The sequence below is a fragment of the Capra hircus genome, chromosome 9 (assembly GCF_001704415.2).
Source record: "Capra hircus breed San Clemente chromosome 9, ASM170441v1, whole genome shotgun sequence".
In the NCBI taxonomy this organism is placed as follows: domain Eukaryota; kingdom Metazoa; phylum Chordata; class Mammalia; order Artiodactyla; family Bovidae; genus Capra; species Capra hircus.
Window position 1 is genome coordinate 87,731,133 of NC_030816.1, and position 20,506 is coordinate 87,751,638.

The following is a 20,506-nucleotide window of genomic DNA, read 5'->3' on the forward strand; positions in this document are numbered from 1 at the left end:
GCGGAGGAGTTCTTTAGCACTACCACCACGGGAGAAGCCCAAAGAAGCCGAATAGCTTTCTTAAATGAAAGGTGGTCCCATAAAAGAGGAAGTGGGTTTATCCCTGTGGCTGCAACTACAAAAGTAATTTCTTGAAATAGAAACTATTAATAAAAAGTTACAGGTTCCAGGACAACTTTAGATAAAACTCTCTGGCCTTCAGAGCAGCCAGTCAATGGTCTGGTTTGTGTCATGGGAACGTGTCCTCCTTCCTGGAGCGATGTGAACTTGGAGGACCATCTTTCAGACATGGCAAGCCAGTGCCGTTGACTTGCTATGGAAGGTCGAACCAATGACCCTTAAGGCCAAACTTCAACAGTCGAGGTGTTACACAGACAAAATTCAGTTACCAGGAAGACTTGGGAAACAGGCGTTTTGAGGCTTGGCCTCTAGTTAATGCAAGGTTAATCAGGTAAATGTTATTTTCTTAATATATTCATGTGTCCTGGTCATTCTGCATGTTATGTTTGACTTGTTTTTGATGACTGAACATTTACTGTGTTCTATAAATATCATTCTGAGCAAGAATTCTACTTATTTAATGTCAATTCTACCTATTTAATAACACGGATGTCAACAAGGACGGCTTCCCTTGTGGCTCAGCTGGTAAAGAATCTGCATGCAATGCGGGCGACCCAGGTTCGATCCCCGGGTCGGGAAGATCCCCTGGAGAAGGAAACGGCAACCCGCTGCAGTATTCTTGCCTGGAGAATCCCATGGACAGAGGAGCCTGGTGGGCCACAGTCCATGGGGTTGTAAAGAGTCGGACACGACTGAAATGACATGTCAACAAGGACTCATCTGAATGTGTACAATTACCAAATGAGCATTCGGAAGTTGATGTTTCAAATCAATGCCTGCTTTTATTTCCTAGTCACTTTCCCTTTTTCCCTCAAAATCAAGGAAAAATCTCAACCCATGGTGCAGTGGTTTGGGGGCTCCCAATTTTGTGATGGTGGGAGAGGGGTATGGGGGGGGCGATGGATGCAGGAACAGGCTTCTGTCAGCTTCTGTGTCATCAGGCTCAGCTTCCTTGTGAGAGAACCACCTCATTTGTATATTATTTGGAAGATTTTTTTAAAAACTGTCTTATTACTCAGCCATAACCAGAAATGTGACCGAGTCATTTGCAGAGATGTGGATGAATCTAGAGACTGTCACACAGAGTGAAGAAAGTCAGACTGAGAAATACAAGTATCGTGTGTTAACCTTTGTGTGGAATCTAGAAACACGGTATAGATGATCTCATTTGCAAAACAGAAATAGAGACACAGATGTAGGAGCAAACGTGCGGACACCAAGGTGGAGGTGGGACGGCTGGGGAGACTGCGACTGAGATGCAAACATTACTGATCTTGTATACAAAATAGAGGACTAATGAGAACACCGCACAGGGAGCTCTGTTCAGTGCTCTGTAACGACCTATACGGGAAAAGAACCTAAAAAAGAGAGGCCACACATACATGTACAACTGATTCACTTTGCTGTACGACAGAAACTGCGTTGTAAAGCAACTAAACGCCAATAAAAAGCTTAAAAAAAAAGTAAATGTCCTGTTAATACGTGAGATTCTCAGGTCAACAAATATGCAAGTTCCCTTTTGTCTCTTCCAGAACTGGGCCTGAGGACAGTCCCCACAGGAAGGAACAAGGGCGCAGAGAGTTGTGCAAGGTGACAGAGGCCTTAGGGCGGGAAGGCGTGTGTGCAGCCAGCTCTCAGCTGCCTTCCCTGCACTGACCCCAATGCTGCACCCCACACCCCACCGCATATCAGGTGCGCAATCCCACTTGCTGAATAAGTGTTTAATAGCATTGCTTTTTTAGGGTTTCCTTTGGTGTTAGGAAACAGTTAGGGTAAGGCTGATGGAGAAGTCAAATCTGCGTAAGGAAGATACGGACTCACGTTCAGATCAGTTTTACAGAGAACGAATCAGCAAGCTCAGTCACTAGATGAGTTGATGGATGTATAAGCACACGAGATTTATTTTTAACACAGCAAACATTTGATACAATTTCACAGGAAACGGATATTGAACAAAAATCCTGTCTACTACAACACGCACAGTGCCGTGCACGCAGACAGCACCGTATCCGTAGGAGTCTGGTGTGCAGAAGGGCTCGCTCCATTTTGAGGTCTTTCTATGTTCATCTAATTAACAAGGCTGTGGACACACACGTTCAACAATGTGACAGGCCTTTATTCCACAAAACATTTATTTCATTTGCTCCCAAAGGTATATCTTTAGTTAGCATAGTAGTATAATTTTAGTTAAAGAGGGCCTCGGGATACAATTCAACTTTAACTTTCTGGTCTTAAATATTTATCATTTGCCTGCTCACCTGACGGCAAGCAGAAAGAGCCAAACAAACACAATTTCTTTAAGCAGAGTTTAAAGATGAAGCCAGGAGGATACTCATCAGTGCCTAAGATTATGTGAATTTAGCCAAGAACATTTTCTTTACCAGCAGAAAGAATCCCATCACTTACTCGTAAACGTGCCTGCCCCGTGGAGTCCTTCCTGCTCTTAGCCAGGCGAATTTGGACTGGTCCTGGAAACTCCGCCGGCAGGGGTCTGATTCAGGAGCCAGCCTCGGCCTTGGGCACTCAGGATCAGGAGTTCTGTAACCTGAAACTGTCTTTCTGAAAGACCCGAACAGTCTTCCAACATTTAAGATTATACAATGGGGTTAACAAATCATCTTGTAAAAATGTAACCTTTTATGTTGCCTCATCCTTTCTGCTAGAAAATGCTTGAAGCAAATGCACCAGGTTGCTCCAATGTGAACTTGATGTCTCCTCTGCAGACAAGGCCTGGGGTGTTTGCATGGGAACTTTAGGAAGCCCTGCACCTCCTCCTCAGTGCACAAAATGTCTCTGACCTTCCCCATACATGAGAACAAACAATAAACGTGAAAGGTGATATTTTAAAAATTCTGTATTCAATTATTCACAACGAAGGAGAGCCATTAAAATTATGAACATCTCTACATATATTTCATGTATCATACATATATATATATACTTTAAATGTATAGTTACATATCAACAAAAGTTTCTAGCTGCTCTAAGCTTGTAGGTAAAACAAAGATTTTGTAATGTAACACCTGTATACGCATATACACTGGCTTTATGAATTATGAATTTATTTACAACTTGCCTAGTTTATCATAAATGATTATTGTTATATTATACAAACATAACAGAAAAGATCTTTTAAATACAAAGACTGCAAATGAATACATGAAAAAATTACACACATGTACAATATTTATAATTTATAAATGCAAAGTTAAGATCTCTTTAAGTTATTGCACTTGTGCATTTTACAAAGTTTTTATATGTCATGTATAAAATATTTGTAAATTTATAACTCATTAACTGTAATGAAATTGGATATTGTTAACTCAAATTTCTTTCTCCTTCCAAGAGAGCCCACTAAAACTGTGGATACAGAGCCATTGAGTCTAAAAATCAGCATTATTATGAGCATTCACTGTATTTTTGATAGCATGTGACCCATATGTCACTCCAGCAGCTTCCCGTCAGCAAGGAGATTACAGATGCCTTGGCTAAGTAGGGATAGAGGATCTTTTGTTCATAAGGACTTGTTAAAATAAAAAGCCACCTTTTCAGAAAGAGTCAGGACACTGCATTTCTATAAATTTTGGTAGCTGTTTCACAGTGCTTTGGGCGCGCATATTTTTTCCAGTGGGTCACTGGGGTGGGCAGGGTAAAATGTGGGGGCATTGTGTGGAAACTACTGTGATGAAGTCTATGTTCAATGTTCATGCCAAGTGAATATATAGAATATAGACCATACAACGGATCATATGGAAGAGAACGTTCCCATACGTCATTTGCCTAGGATATTTGAGACACGACACAGGACTGGGCGCTAACGAGAAAACAAAAGCTGCAATGCCCAAGAGAGGTTGACATTTTTAGGTGGGCTAGGGTACGAGATAACACACTTTTAAAACTTAACTTGCAATAGGAATGAAACCTTTCCACTTAAGCATCAGAAAATGGACAGTTCCTCGGTAATATCAGCCGAAACTTGACGTGTGTAGACCGACTTCTCTACTTGGTGGCTTGGACTGGCTGGAAGTTTCTGCCTGGGTCCTGGGGTAACAGTGACCTTGCCCGGCAGACGCATGAGGGTCTGCGTGCTTTCAGTGGTCAGAGAAGAAAACGCTGAGAGCTTAGGCAAAGGCAGTGATGTTTCTTTGGATTTCAAACATGTTCCTTGGAAAACATGGACGTCTTTCACTTTGTCCCACCTTTTAAATTTAGAACGAGAGCAGCATAGAAACTGTTTTCTTCCTCTTTTTTTTTTTTTTTTGCTATTTTTATCATCGCATAAATGTATCTAATGCTTCAATCAAAATACTCAATAAAAAAAGAGAAAACAGTAAGCAGTGCACTGAGTATTACAGTTTAAACTTAAGTGTTTAAAGAAATTGGCAAAGTGTGTATCAGCATAAATACTTATGCAAACGTAAAAAGACACCAGCCATGCGCTATAGACAAGCGTGGGGACAGCACCACTGACGCCATACTTGGTTAGTTTTACATTTAACAGTGATTTTAAATCATATTAACACTTGCAATTGAAGGGATACTTTAAAGCGAAATAAATGAATACGTTTTTAAAGAATGAAACCTTGAATAAAACCAGTGAAGTGTAGAAGGCAAACACATTTGAAATACATAAAGATAGAAGTGAGTTTCAAAGTCTAAACCATGCATATGTACCTGAAAAACCCACAAAATCACATCACAATCAGTGTCACAGTTCTTGGAAATTCTTGTTAAAAAAAAAAAAACTGAGTCTGAACAGTTCATTGGTTATGGTCAGGAAGGTAACTGAATAAAATGAAATAAAGTATAGAAGTCTCATAAAGAGAGAATGATCTTAATTAATTTAACTTGATAAAATTAACCGTGGATATATCCCTTGAAATGCTTTTAAGTATAGTCAAGCGAGAAAGCAAAACGACGAATCTATGAAAGAAGAAGTAAAATTTGCAGTGTTCAAAATAAAGGCACAGACCAAGGCATGGTGAATCATTTAGTCTTACTAAGACTCAACCCTTTCTTTGGATTAAAAGACCAGCAACATAATACTAGAAACTAAATCTATTAAATAATCCAAGAAGCTAAGGATTTATGCATCTATGTGTACTGTGTACAAGCATAGCTAGTGTGCTTGAATGTACCAAGAAAGCAAAATTTACTGAGGTTGATTCTATAAAATAAACATAATATCTGAAAAGCATGCTAAAGAGAGGAAACCTACACTGAACAAGCGTAGTTCTGAAGTAGCTCTTTTTTTGTCGCTGTGGTAACAAGTCAGCAGCTCTGGGGTCGTCTGTACAGATGCTTTTCCATTGAGAGAAGAGTTGGGACGAAGGACAACTGTGTGTGAATAATTTAAAACTTGGTCTCTCCTCTGAGGCTGGCTTCTCACGTGCTTCTTGAAAATAACTAAAGCTGGGAAATGGATCACACAATTCCTGCCCTAGTAAAAGGGCTGTATTTGAGGATTCCTTTCCACATTAATCGCAATGAAGACTCTCCATTTAATTAAATCACAGCCAACTATTAATTAACCAGATACTTGCATTTTTTTAGAATTTTATTCCACTGTCCAAGTTCAGTATTTCATGTCGTCGTTAGAATGCATTTCCAAGAAAATTTCTAGGTAAAAAATATATTCACTATCTCTGGAAAGATAATGGCATAATGGCATTTGATGATAAAACTGTTCTCTACTATAAATGAAAACCAATAAAAATTTTTGAAAATTAAATATTTAACATATGCTCACAACTGGTTACCAAATTTATACTGAACAGGGAACTTGGGCCCAATATAAAATAACACCTTAATAAGAAACTCATCAAAACACTTGGCAATGACAACCATCTGTCCTTTAAAGAAAAGATTTGGGGGAAAGACAAGATGGAACTCTAAAAGCATGCCTGCTAAATAAATGCTGAGATACAAAATACTCCCAACTGCATGTTTTCCACAATAGATTGTTAACTAAACATCCCTGCATCCGAGGCAACTTTCATCTTAGGTGAATCTATGATTCTCAAGTCGAACTTATACATGATGGAAGCAGTATTAACAGTTTACCTTAGAATACAGTCCTTTGTTCAAACTTTGCTTGTATTATGACGATTCACAAGAAATTAACCAACCGATAAATCCACATACACTTCTTTGGGAAACTATTGTTCAAAGCACAGGTCACATCATGTAACACACTTGGCTATGTCGAAATAAGACACTTTTCTCTAATAATCGGGTCACAACAGCAAGCTTTAAATGCAAAAATAGCCAGAGGCTTCCCTCCCCAGGACTGCTTTCTCTTCCCAGAAGCAGAATTCACACATTCTTTTAAACATTTTTTAATAACAGCAGCCTTAAATAATATTTCCTTCCCCCTTGCAATTCAGTCTCCAGGTTCAGTTAGATGACCTAAGGCACTCTCCTGATTAACATTAAATCTCGTGGGTCCAGTTTCAAACATTTGGATGTAGAAAGTTTGGATGTATGCAACATTTTAGAATTCAATTCTATGAATACACTAACATGAAAGAGGGCTTTTTCTAGTCAGCTTTATATTAAACAATATACATTTTTCCACATGAGAAATCACTGTTTTTGAAGAATGGGGCTGATTTTTAGTTTTCAAAGATGTGTTTGTATCTCTCTCCCTTTCTCTCTCTCACATATACATGCGTGTGCACATCTACACACATGTGTATGTCTATATGCATGTACACAGCTGCATGTGTCCATATGTGTGTGTGTGAAACTAGCCGCAGCGGCATTCTCTCCGTTATTTCATCTCATATCGTAACATTATAATGGCAAATGGAGCTCCAAGTAAGGAAGATGGCCACTTTTAGAAGCCCATAAGGCTTCTAAAAACTGAACACAGTGTTAATTTTAAAATACGAATTTTAAAATACGAATGATGTTTATGTATAGCTAACTCTGCTATAAATCAACCATATCTTAGAAACATCTGATTTAATAATTTTTGCAAAAACCAAGCTCATATGAACAACAATGTATACAGTATTGGATATGTGAAATAATCTTTGAAAAAATTTATTTCATTAAGAGTAATGCTCCAGTTTCCTGCTACAAGGATGGTGGATAAGCCACTTGTTAGGGACAACTCAGTACTTCTGAGACGCATTCCTTCAGGTCAGTACTAGCAGCTTCGGAGGTGAAGCATTAGCAGGCGCCAGGAGTGACTGGCTTTGAATCCTTGCAGGAAGGGGGCTGCCTATAAAGTTTGTATACTTCTTTCAAAGCATTTACACTGTAGAGTAATATGAGCTTACCAAACTGATACAGAAGCAACTTTGCAGACACAGGTTTTTCTGTGGATATCCCACCTTGAGTGGAGCGGAAAGGGCAGAGATGGGCCCAGATACAGCTGTGTCCTCTGGCCTCCCTGCTGTGGGCAGAGAGCTTCTGAAAGACCAGCGGGCGGACGAGGGCAGGATGTGGGAGAGGAACGCAGCGGGCCAGAGTGAAGATTCCAGAAGGCTTAGATTTTATGGTTTAATTGATTTTAAGAGAAATGTATGGTCTCTTAATTAAATAATCTGTAGAATAAATCTTTCATTTTTGAATGTGAGTTTAAGATTTTGCAATGACATCAAGTGAAACCATAAAAGCATCATTACTAAAAATTCGCACTTTGCATCCATAAGACTTGTCCACTGAAAAACATTTGTATGCCTTGCTTTTATTTTGTTCTTTGTGTAAAGGGTTTAGGAAATTTGCCGAGAAGACAATAAAGGAAAAAGAATTTTAAAAAATTCTCTTAACATCTTTAGAATTGATATTGGAGTTCTTAGATTTATTATGATGTATATCTGCATCTCTTCTAGAGAGGATAGAAAATCTACTTCCTTTAGTGTTAAATTTATGCATCTAAGCCCTTTATATAAATTTAAAGAGTACACTTTAGTCCACCTAACTTTTTTTAATTCACGAGGCTCTGAACCCAAGTCTGACTATTTTCCGTCAATGATTGCAGAAAGACACTTCTTGCTCAGTCAGCTCGATGCCACGGGCTAAGGCTGTCTGCCACGATCCACGCTAACAACAACCAGGTCACACTCGAACATCCACAAGCGCAACGTGTCAAAGCTCCTATTTATAGCCAACAACATCAAAGCAACAGTGGTGTGGAAGCCAAAGTGCGGTGCCTTCTTAGTACCGTTTCAACCCTCACCAGAAAGATACAGCGGAAAAGTACCCCTTTCTAAGCGTCCGTCTCCATTAAGGCCTCCACCTAGCAGCCCATCAGAAGAGGCCAGGTCACAAGTCAAGAGGCGACTCTGAGCGGCGCGTCTCTGGGCCTGGCCGACCACCGTCGAGGACGCGGCAGGGAGGCCGGCAGGGAGCCATCTGCTGGACGTGTTCACCTGATGGTCCTTCTTGAAGAGGTCTGCATCCCAGTTTAACAGGTGTAGGTTCCCCCCGAAAATAAAAGGAAGAAAAGTCAAAGAAGCAGGATGAGCATTTTCCGGTGGGACGGCCCGCTGGGGGCCATCAGTCATCGGTCTTCATGGGCGGCCTCTCCGGGGACCCCTCGGCCTCTGGCAGGTCCAGGATTCCCAAGGCGCTCTCCTCGCCCCGGATCACCTTCTCCCACTGGCTCAGGTTATTCCTGGAATGAGGAAGGCAGAGACAGGGGCCGTTTCAGAAAGGACTTCTGCACTCTGTCCCCACACCACGCACAGTGTAACTTGGGCATAACTCAGCCTGCTGGCTTTTGGGTGTCACCCTGATCATATATAATATTCATTTAAAACACTGTAATATACTTAAGACAGCATATTAAAAAGCAGACGTTACTTTGCCAACAAAGGTCCGTCTAGTAAAGGCTATGGTTTTTCCAGTGGTCATGTACGGATGTGACAGTTGGACTATAAAGAAAGCTGAGCGCCAAATAATTGATGCTTTTGAACTGTGATGTTGGAGAAGACTCTTGAGAGTCCCTTGGACTGCAAGGAGATCCAACCAGTCCATCCTAAAGGAAATCAGTCCTGAATATTCGTTGGAAGGACTGATGCTGAAGCTGAAACTCCAATACTTTGGCCACCTGATGAGAAGAGCTGACTCACTGGAAAAGAACCTGATCCTGGGAAAGATCGAAGGTGGGAGGGGAAGGGGACAACAGAGGACGAGATGGTTGGATAGCATCACCGCCTCAATGGACATGAGTTTGAGTAAAATCTGCGAGTTGGTGATGGACAGGGAGGACTGGTGTGCTGCAGTCCATGGGGTTGCAGAGTCGGACACGACTGAGCAACTGAACCAACTGACTGACTGATAACGACTGTCCCCTTGGGCCTGCACTGCAGTTTGGGTCCTCAGAGGAGCCACACCCGCTAGAGCGGAGGCCCCCACCCCACCAGCTTCAGGCTGCGGAGGCGAACAGGCAGCCCACACTCAGAGTTTCTGACTCAGTCAGGATTCACTGGGAGAGCGGACTGGGCCATCAGGTCACACACGGGTGGGGAGAAAGGAAGGGGGACATCCATGACGACCCCGCAGCCAGGCCTTTGCACCCCGTGGGGCGGAAGTGTGTGCCCCTGTGCAGGTCAGTCCCGCCCATCACATGCCATATGCTAAACACCATGTCAGGCATTAAACAAGTCACCACAAGTTACACCTGCTATGGACCTTTGAGATTTCCTTGTTAGGTGGTTGATTTGTGCTCCCCTGGCCTCTGGTCTCAAATGCACCCTCGGCTCCCCTGCCCCCCTAGTCTCTCTCAGGATCTGCAGCTCAAACGTGACGGCACCTTGGTCTCCTTCGATGGTAGGGCACTCCCGCTGCCTGACTGCTCCTCGCCCGCCCTTTCCAACCCGGCAGAGACCCCATCCACACCGCCGCCTTGATGGGAAGTCAAAATCAGAAGGGAACCTTAGTGTCGGCAAGCGCAGAATGCTAAGATACCTTTGTACAAAGAAACCCCTAAAATATAACCTGAAAAATGTAACGCTTTAGCTTCTGTACCATATCGTCAGGTATCATTTCCCCAAAACCTAAAGAGACTTCTTGATATGTTGGAAAAAAGACACACACTAACTTTGCTGTGTTTCCTTAGCTCAACAAAATAAGCTGGGATGTCCTGTTCATTGCCACAGGAGCAGAGAAGAAAGAGGACCACTTAAACAGGAGAAAGCAGTATCTTTTTTAAATCTTCTTGCATGTTAGTTTATTTGCTAGTTTTCCTTAAAACAAAACAAAACAAAACAAAACAGTTCCTGAGTTGCTACAGCAAAAGACGGGAGAGCCCTAAAGCCTCTGACTGTGTTTGCAACCTTCCAGCCACAGGTCTGCTCGCCCCTCAGTGGTGCACCCACTCCAGCCCCCAGCGTGGTTCTGGTCGAACGGTTACAAAAACAGTCCCCACACCCATTCTCTTGCAGAAAACCAACACACGGCTGTTTGCTCACTGCCTGTCACCCTCCTAGGGGAATTTCCTTTCTAAGTAAAATGAAATCTTAGAAAATTTCCAACATTCTGAGCTGAGTTTAGCTCTTAAAAAGGATAATGAGAGCACACAGAGAAATCTGAACTAGAACAGGTCAGCTGGAGGCCTGCCTTTCTTTCGGGAAGAAAATGAAACTTAAAGATCGCATTCAAGATTCGGTCTCTACCCTTCAAACAGTAAACTGTGTGATTTAAACTGAGTCCCCTTCCAAACCAGCAGCTCAGAAAAGACATTATTGTCTTTTTAAAAACAGCATCAGCCAGGGGTCTGTGAGTCATAAAAGGGAACACTTCCCGCTCCTTTTTGGTGAATGAACAACTTTGTGAATAAATATTTTTGACTTATACTTGTTACACAGGCAAACACACAGCCCAGTTACTGTAAACTGTAGTGAAGACATCTATGTCTAGATGGGACAAAAAAACGCTGCACAGATTCTTATTTCTGGCGGAAAAGCATCGCGGTGAAGCTGGTGTACATACCTGCAGGCCGCCAGGAGCGGCTCCGTGGCGGGGAGGATCTGGGTGAGGGTGGTGTAGCAGGGGATGGCCACGGCGTTGTAGAACCCCAGCTGGCCCAGCACGGAAATGCAGGCAAGACACACAACCGCACGTCAGCGATTCCAGCAGCACTGGCGAAACTCCCCAAGTGAACTTTCTACTTCTCGAGCCTACCTGGAAATCTAAGCACTCTGGTTTTGCTAAATAACATTTGCCTCAGTGAACACTCCTGCAGATGACGGTTTAAAATTCATTAAAATACATTCACGATATAAAACATAAAAAATTTAAATAATAAAAAGAGGTCACTCTAAAACCCAAGTGCAATATTCAATGGGATTCTTATTATAGATCAGTTGTAACTCATGACCTATTCTTAGGAGTCTTTTACTAAAAGGCAAAGAATAATTTCACAATAATCACAAGTCAGAAGCAATATATTTGGTAAAATACTAGCTGATCGCAGAAATATCTTATTTAAAATTCACTAATACTATAAATGGATCCGGAATTTTGGCCAAAAAAAAAAAAAATGCACTGCTCTTAATGAAATCCCACAAGAACAAAGTCCACTTTCTGATGGCATTTTCAGTTCTCTTATCAAGAATCCCATCGGGGTCACTGCTCAACTGCCCACAAGGAAAAGCTAATACTGTCAGCTTCCTCTCTTAACTACGTTGCAAGATGAATCCCCAAAATTGAACAAATCAAATATAAAATGATGAAATAAAAAAGAAGCTGAAGAAAATGAAGGTAAAGATCTTCTCTCAGCATGGGGCAGGACTCCTACAATGGGACTTGAAAAGCGAAACACTATGATTACAAATATGGGGAGGATCCATAAACAGTGTCAAAACAGGACTAGACTGCAAATCACACATGCGACAGGCATGGCACGCGTGTCAGTGCAAGTCAGACGGGGATGGGGAGTGAGCCTCCCGTGGAGGATTCGAGAAAACTGCCCCTCGGCGACAAGGGTGAGCAAATCACACCTTCCCCTGCTGGGCTGGTGCCCGCCAAGAGATGTCATTAACATCCTTATCGTGACGTTAGAAGATTGATAGTTTTAAAAGACCGTCATAAAGGAACGTATCACACCACACGTGCATACATGCAAAGCTGAAAAGGCACTAGAGCTCCCAAAGCATCAAAAATTAATGCAAAATATGTTGTAAGACCTGAAAAGAGGATAATGAGTGCCAGTTCACAGTAAGACGAAGCTCAAAATGTACTGAAACATTACGCATTATTTGTTAGGAAATGTAAACCTAGCCAAAATCTATAATGTTATTCTCCAAAAAATATCTTTGTACATTCGATGACAAAATATTTTTTGTTTGCTAAAATATATTAACATTTCAACTTCATCCATCCCCTCTATTTCAAGTAAGAAAAGAAAGCCTGTAATTTACTGCAATTTTATCTGTAGAAAGAGGTGATGACAAGGCTAGTTATGAAGTCTTTAAATCTAGCTAGGATTTCCCAATCAAGGGGCATCTAAATGGAGAAGACTTCAGCGGGTTCCAGCTCCCGCCAGATGGCACGTGCTCCTCACTCCCATCCGCTGTCAGGACCACTGAACGACTGCTTGACCACACAGCCCATACCTGGCCTTGCGGGACCTCGTCCTTCTTGTCTCGGTCCATCATGGGAATGGGCTGTATCCCCAGCTTCTTCATCTCATCGCCCTGGGAGAAATGGGGGGAAACCAGGCTCTCTCAGTTTCATGCAGTGTTATAAAACGTCGGCATGAATGTGCTATTCCCTCTATCCATTAATGTTTTTCAAGATGAATAATGTTTCTGGCTAATGGCCCACACAAATGTCAGAATAATAAAAAAGTAATGTACTACTGTAGGTTTTTATCCTCATGCTCCTCTCTTATCCTGAATTACCAGAAACCTAGCCATCACTTCCATTTCACTTTGTAGAAGTTAGTGAAAGTTATAACAAAAGGACACGCGTGTGCGAGGAGGAACACAAGAACAAGGATGACATAACCTCAAGGCCTTTATCTCACTTTTTCAGATGACTTTTCCACACGCACCGAGAGAGATGAAGCCAGAGTTTAAAGAGGAATGTTGACCCATCAAGAATAAAGAGCAGTCTGCTAAAACATGTCAGTAAAGATACAGTATAACTGGCTGGAGATCATCATAAAGGTTAAAATTATAGGTGTTTACTAAAGATGTATAATATCTGGGCCACTGTAAATATTATGTCCCTTGATCTTCATGAAATACTATGAGTTAGATATTATTATCCCCATTTTACAGATTTAAAAATTACCTTACTCTTTTTATTTCTTTCCTAAGGTTAAAGATTATTAAGTCCTTCACGTTTCTTAATTATTAATATTTCTGATTACTTTGTTGTGCTTGTTTCCAGAAGCATAAAGCATCCTGAGTTTGCTAAGACAGGGTCCTGGGACAAATGACCATAACCCTCGATAAGAATATGCGAGCACAGGACCAAAACACTGTCTTAACCATGTAAGGGCACCGGAGGCGGTCTGCTTTGAAGCTACCGGTTTAAACATGAACCGTGCTAGTTCTCATACTTTCTTCTTTTCTGCCCTAAGGGAATGAAAATAACTGGCCCCCCTCAAGGATTTCCCAAGCCCCGAGACATAAAAAGATTTTAAATAAGCAGTGACTCGTACAGGCACCTAGAAACAAACATTGATGCCAACAAGGAGAACGTCTGAGTGGGACGGATGGCCCGTGTGTGCATGTGGTCTGCGGTGCCGGGCTGAGGTGGGGAGGGCCGCAGGGGTGTGGGGCGGGGGGCTCCAGGCGGATGGAGCTGCACAGCACAGTCAGGGACCCAGGCCGCAGAGGAGCCGTGGGCTTGAGCATCAGGCTCGCCGTTTCTGTCTCACCGCAGCGAGGGGAGACAGGCAGTTGCTGGGAAACAGAACTCAACTTGTCCAGAAGCAGGAAGTGTGGCAGCTGAGGCTGAGACGGGTCAGAAAGCAGGCCCGAGGTGTCAGTCTCAGCACTAAGGCAGGATGTTCATCTCGGACAGCGTGACACCAAAGACTCCATGCTCTCAGCTACTGTTACACTGATTCTAGAAGACAGGCAAGGAGCCCAGCTGCATGCTGCAGGGATCCAGGAGAGAGCCTGTGAGGGCCTGACGGAGGGCAGAGGGTGGGGCGGGGAGGAGGGCAGCGTGGACTTCATGAACATCTAGGAAACCACGGCAAGGCTTGGGGACTACAGCTCTGCTTCCACTCTGGGACGCTGAGGTCCTTGCAGATGGCATCTATGAGCCTACTGGGAGCTCAGTCAATCTCTGTGCACCGCTTAACCGATGCCGCGCTTAACCACTGCACAGCTTATCCAATGCTGCGCCTAACCCCTGCACTGCTTAACCAACGAGGAATTGAAAGGGAAAAGAAATCAACATGTTTGTCCCCTTTTGCTTCATGTTTTAGAATACAAATATAGTTGTTAAGGTATGAAGTATATCACTGCTAAATAAATCAAAGTGTCTGCAAAACAGTAAGCAAGCTTCAGACAAGCTTTCTTATGTGGTACGTATAGCATTAACTATGTTACTCGTTTAGACATACACGCAAATTAAGCTGATTGTGATAATAAAGTCAAATATTACAGCTCAGACATGGACATTTAAAAACAATCTTGAGTCCGAGAGTAACTAGATTTTGACACACACACACACATAGACACACACACACACAAAGAGACATTCAAGAGGATGCATATACAATGTGTACAGCTGAGCTACCAGGGAAGCTGGTATAGAAACAATACCTTCAGTATAATCAACCCAAGGCCTGTGGTCTTCACTCAATAAAAACTTCTTTGGTATTACTATTATGAGACAAAACCAACATCACAGACCATTTCTATTCATCATTACCTGAATGGTTTACTGTTTTTTTGTTTTTTTTTTTACTTTTTATATCTGTTCTATTGGATGAGATTTAAGGTATGAGATTTATGGTTTTACCAAACTCATGTCCTCCAAATTTACTTTGACTTCTTCTACCCAAATGAGGTGCACAAACATTTTATAGTTTTTTCCCATAAACTTGTTTTTAATATGCAGGGATCTAAGTATCTGTGGATTCATTTGAACAAGAGAATTATATCCTACTTATTCATGACCAATTCAGAGAGCAAATTGCGGAGCAAAGACACATTTCTGATCATTTAGATAATTCAGTCAAGAAAAGGTATTCATGAAAGCAATTTACATAGTTGTTTCATATGTCGGGAATTCATGAGTTCATGAATTAATTCCTGTGGAACTCATAATTTGCAGCCTAATTGACTGTTTGGCATATTCACAATTTAATCTCGGGTTTCTATGGTACATCATTAGTCTCTCCAATTTTCTGCTGCAGGCAAATACAGCCTGTGATGTTGTGGGTCCCTCTTAATACTTTCTCTAGTGGCCGTAAAAGGGATGGCCACTGATAATTATTGAATGGATGACAAGGACTGGCTATTAAATAAAGAAAGCTGCTGCACTGCTGTTCAGGGAATCAGTTCCTGAACCGTTCCAGTGGAGATCAGGGAATTTACACACATATCCAAGTCAGACGCTCTGACTTTATACCTGTATGAATGCTAAACAATAGGGTTTTTTAAGGCACTACTAGCAACATGAGCAGCTAAGATACTGTTACTACATTATCCCTGTATTTAATATCCCCTCAATTTTTCCTCATTTCTCGACATCATCTGCATTCCTATGACACCCCAGGACGTACCTCGGCCCAGAATTCTGCATATATGTCGTTGGCCGTCAGCCTCGTCACTGGCCACAGCTTTGTCACAGAACAAAGATCACAGGCGGTCATCATCAAACCGATGACACGGTCTCTAGAACACAATGAGACGAGACTGGTCAGCGCAGCGTTTGCACAGGTGTAAGAACAGCTAGGAAGACTTCCGCAGTTTCAGGACCAAGTGCGGCTTCAGGCTGGCACCGCTGCACGCAGCGGGGAGGAAAGATAGCATTTCAGAGCAGATGCAACTGAAAGGAGAAGGAGGATACAATTAAGGGATGGTGTTGCTTTAATCGTGAGAACACTGGTCACTGCTCTCCCTAGCTCCATGAAGAGTGCATACTCTGCTCCTGCTTCTGGCTGCTTCCTGCTGAAATACGACGTCATGCTAGCCTGGCCCTGACACCTTCTAAACCCCTGCTATACCTGACTGCCACGAACCAGATTTTGAATCTCATGGAATTGTGAAACTTTAGAGTGGAAAGAAACCTGAGGGGCGGGGGGAAACCTATTCAACCCTTTCACTTTGTAGAAGGAGAATGTGCGATGCAATGAGCGCAACGATTTCTTCGAGAGGTCCAGGGCCGGCCAGAGGACTCACATTTCCAGACCGCTCTCTCACCACCTCACCTGCAGAGAAGGGCAGGGTCGCCAACCGCTGCACAAACTTTAACATCCCCACGGAAAGGAGTTTTTTCTCCTCAATTGCTTTGCACTCACCACCATGTGTTCTAGGTCTTTTTTTCCCCCCTAAATATGGTTTATTCAGTCTTTTCTCTAGAAGACAGATAAAAATTGCCTAAAAAGTGAATACACACACACCCCCTATATAATTTTAATGGATTTGGTCTAATGACATGGGGTCACCCTAAATGAAGTCTACACTTAAGTGTGGCACTACGCGCTAGCTATTAAGAGCTTTCAATATACAGACTTAAAATTTTACAAAGCAAATGGCATAATGATAGAAGGCAAATTATCGAGAAAGACATAAAACCTCATAACAAGCGAGATGTCGCCATGGCCCCTCCCACCTAAACTCCAGAGTCTAAGGACTCTGCTGCTGCTCAAGGACGCCGAGCTTCCTGGACGGCTGCAGACAGGCCCCATCTGTGGGCAAGGGCTGCCCTGGGGCCTGAGCCTGTCGACCAGGGCTCGCAGCAGAGCAAGAGGCTTGGCTGGAGCTTCTGATTTAGGGGTGCTCCCTCAAGCAAAGATTCCTGGATCTCCAGGAGACCCTGCTTTGTCTATTATCCATGTCTTTGGTGCCAAGCACTTGTGAGGTCTTGTATTAATACTTTCCATCAGCCTATTTCTTTCAGCCCATTAGCCAGGTGGCTCAGTGGTAATGAATCCACCTGCCAATGCAGGAGATACGAGACCTGGGTTCGATCCCTGGGTGGGGAAGACCTCTGGAGAAGGAAATGGCAGCCCACTCCAGCATTCTTGCCTGAGAAATCCCATGGACAGCAGAGCCTGTCGGGCTACAGTCCAAAGGGTTGCAAAGAGTCGGACATGACTGAGCAACTGAGCAAGTGCTAGTAATCTCTTCTACAACCTTACTTTTAATAAGGACAAGTGGGTATCGTGTATCTAACAGGCAGTCTAGATGACTTTAAAAATGTCACTGAGACTTAAAACGTGTACTAGCCCTGTGACCCCAAAACAGATGTCATATGAAGATATAAATCCCTTAAAATGATCAGAAAGCCCATGTTTTCTTGCTGAGGTAGTTTCCTAAGCACTTTGTGGTTTACAGGAATAATATTTATTTCTGGATTTGGGCTTCTAAAGCAATGACAGTATTTTCTGTTTGCTTAACAGGCCAGTTCATTTAAAAAGGAACAGAACATGAAAAATACTATTATTTTGTTAACAAATAATTATTTCACGAGACTTAAGTAATTCAGTCTCATTCAATCTACATTCACACAAAAGGATCAGCATTCATTTCTTTTGGATAAATACTGCAATAAGCAATCATCTCAAGAAAGATTTCTTATCTCATAAATCTAAGGAAAAACTGTTAACATAAACGGGCAGGAGAAAGCATGTGAACCGATTCTCCCCCTGGATATGACTCCACAGGCAGCATCCTTGCCATTAGGGTTGAAAGGATAACAACGTACTTATCATTCAGACTTCACTGTCAAAATTACTTAGAAAAAAAAATTTACCAGTATTTTACTGTTAACCAAACAAATAAAAATAAGACAGATAAGATCTGTATTAAATTCCTTTAAAAATTACTTTTTTTTTTTTTACTATTAATGACAAATTAGTTGGATAGTCATGGTTTCCTGGAAATATTAACCTGAATTGGAACTGTGTCATTTCTGTCTATGAATGGGATATAGGCCTAACTGGTGACTCACTCACTTCAGTCACTCAGTCATGTCTGACTCTTTGTGACCCCATGGACTGCAGCATGGAGACCTAATTCATACTGCATTCTGACAGCCAACTCTGAAAGGGATGGAGTTTATGCCAACTGCACTCTTGGCATGACCTTGCCTGTCCTCCTCACTAGGAACACTGCAGTGAGAGCCCGGTACATGCCGCCTCTAATACTGATGGTTCTCAGGAGGGTAACTGTGGGGAGGGGGGTGGCGATGGCGTGGTTCACTACATTCATTTATTCCAAAAAGTTCCGAAGGCCTGTGTGTGTCAGACACGGTTCTAGAAATGAGTAAAATAAGCCCTGCTCAGAAGAATTGATGCTTTTGAACTGTGGTGTTGGAGAAGACTCTCGAGAGTCCCTTGGACTGCAAGGAGATCCAACCAGTCCATCCTAAAGGAGATTAGTCCTGGGTGTTCATTGGATGGACTGATGCTGAAGCTGAAACTCCAATATTTTGGCCACCTGATGTGAAGAGCTGACTCACTGGAAAAGACCCTGATGCTGGGAAAGACTGAAGGCAGGAGGGGAAGGGGACGACAGAGGATGAGATGGTTAGATGCCACCACCGACTCAAGGGACATGAGTTTGGATAAACTCCGGGAGTTGGTGATAGACAGGGAGGCCTGGCGTGCTGCGGTTCTTGGGGTCGCAAAGGGTTGGACATGACTGAGTGACTGAACTGAACTGAACTTGTAGGAGTAATGTGCTAGTGGGGAAAAGCAGAAGGTAAGGAGAAAATTTTCATTCAATGAGTCTATAGAAAAATACTTAAAAGGAGGCAAACACATGAAGATGAGTGATAGTCCAGTGGCGATGACAGTGTCCAGGTCGGGAATAAGCGCCGAGTGTTTGCAGAACAGCAGGAAAGCCAGTCTGGCAGAAACGCAACAGGGAGGTGGGGTGTGGGCTGCTTGTTGCTGAGTCTGGAGACAGACAGGAACAGTCTGATGGCAAGCACCTGGAGGCTGCGGGTGCAAGAGCGACCCGCCATGTTTTTAGAGAGGCCACTCAGCTGTGCTCGGGGGAGGATGGGCTGGAGACCTGTGTTGGGGAGGCTGCTGAGAAGGCCTGCAGGAGAACGCCGGCGTCCAGAGGCACGAGCACAGCAGTATGAATCGAGGTGAAGGCAGAGGCCCCTGGACTGCAGAGATCCAACCAGTGCATCTTAGAGGAGCTGGACCCCGAATATCCACAGGTAGGACTGATGCTGAAGCTCAAGCTCCAATACTTTGGCTACCTGATGCAAAGAGCCGACTTATTGGAAAAGACCCTGATGCTGGGGAAGACTGAAGGCAGGAGGAGAAGGGGATGACAGGGGATGAGATGGCTGGATGGCATCACCGACTCAACGAACAAGAGTTTGGGCAAGCTCAGGGAGAAGGTGAAGGACGAGGAAGCCGGGCGTGCTACAGTCCACGGGGTTGGACACGACTTAGTGACTGACTACAAGTGGAGACAGAGCAAGCAGGAGGAATGTTAGAGGCAGTGTGTGAGTATTCACTCGTGTCCCACTCTCTGTAGCCGCCAGACTCCTGTATCCACGGAATTTCCCAGGCCAGAATGCTGGAGTGGGTTGCCATTCCCTCCTCCAATTTTAAGGAACCTCTACACTGTTGCCTATCATGATTGTAGTGGTTTACATTTCCACCAACAGTACAGCAGAAACTGACCCATTTTAAATCAACTACCTGCCAATACAAATTAAAAAAAAAAAACTGGTTTTAAAAGCCAAGGAACTGAGAATCCCAAAGGAAGCAGAGATTGAAAGTCTCAACTACTGCTGATGACAAGACACACTTTAAACATAAGGATGCAGACAGCATGGCAGTAAAGGGCTGGAAAAAAATATTGCCAATAAGTGGCCACAATCACAGGAAACTAACCCATCTGACCACACGGGCCACAGCCTTGTCTCACTCAGCGAAGCTACGAGCCATGCCCTGCAGGACCACCCGAGATGTACGGGTCACAGCGGAGAGTTCTGACAAAACGGGGATCGCTGGAGAAGGGAATGGCAAAGCACGTCAGTATTCCTGCCTTGAGAACCCCATGAAACCACGGGGTCACAAAGAGTCGGACACGACTTAGAGACTGAACTGAACTGAAGCAAGCACGGGAAGGCTGGTGTGGCTATGAGACACAGAAAACTTTAAGGCGAGAGGTACCACCAGGATAGAAACAGACTCTCATAGTGACACGAGGCTCAGTCATGGAGAAGACAAGAGAAATACACAGATGCCTAGGCACCTAATGAAGTTTCT

The 20,506-nt window shown here is 43.2% G+C and overlaps 1 protein-coding gene across 3 annotated transcripts in view; it reads right to left on the reverse strand.

Moving 5' to 3' along the window:
* Positions 2,216-20,506, reverse strand: part of PDE10A (phosphodiesterase 10A) — a 777,492-nt gene continuing 759,201 nt past the window's right edge. For all 3 annotated transcript variants that reach the window (XM_013966645.2, XM_018053454.1, XM_018053453.1), the window contains 4 exons: positions 15,827-15,938; positions 12,690-12,770; positions 11,065-11,153; positions 2,216-8,746 (listed from right to left, as the gene is read on the reverse strand). In XM_013966645.2, coding sequence (XP_013822099.1) covers positions 8,629-8,746; positions 11,065-11,153; positions 12,690-12,770; positions 15,827-15,938 — 400 coding nt within the window. In that variant the 3' untranslated portion in view covers positions 2,216-8,628. The remainder of the gene's footprint in view (positions 8,747-11,064; positions 11,154-12,689; positions 12,771-15,826; positions 15,939-20,506) is intronic.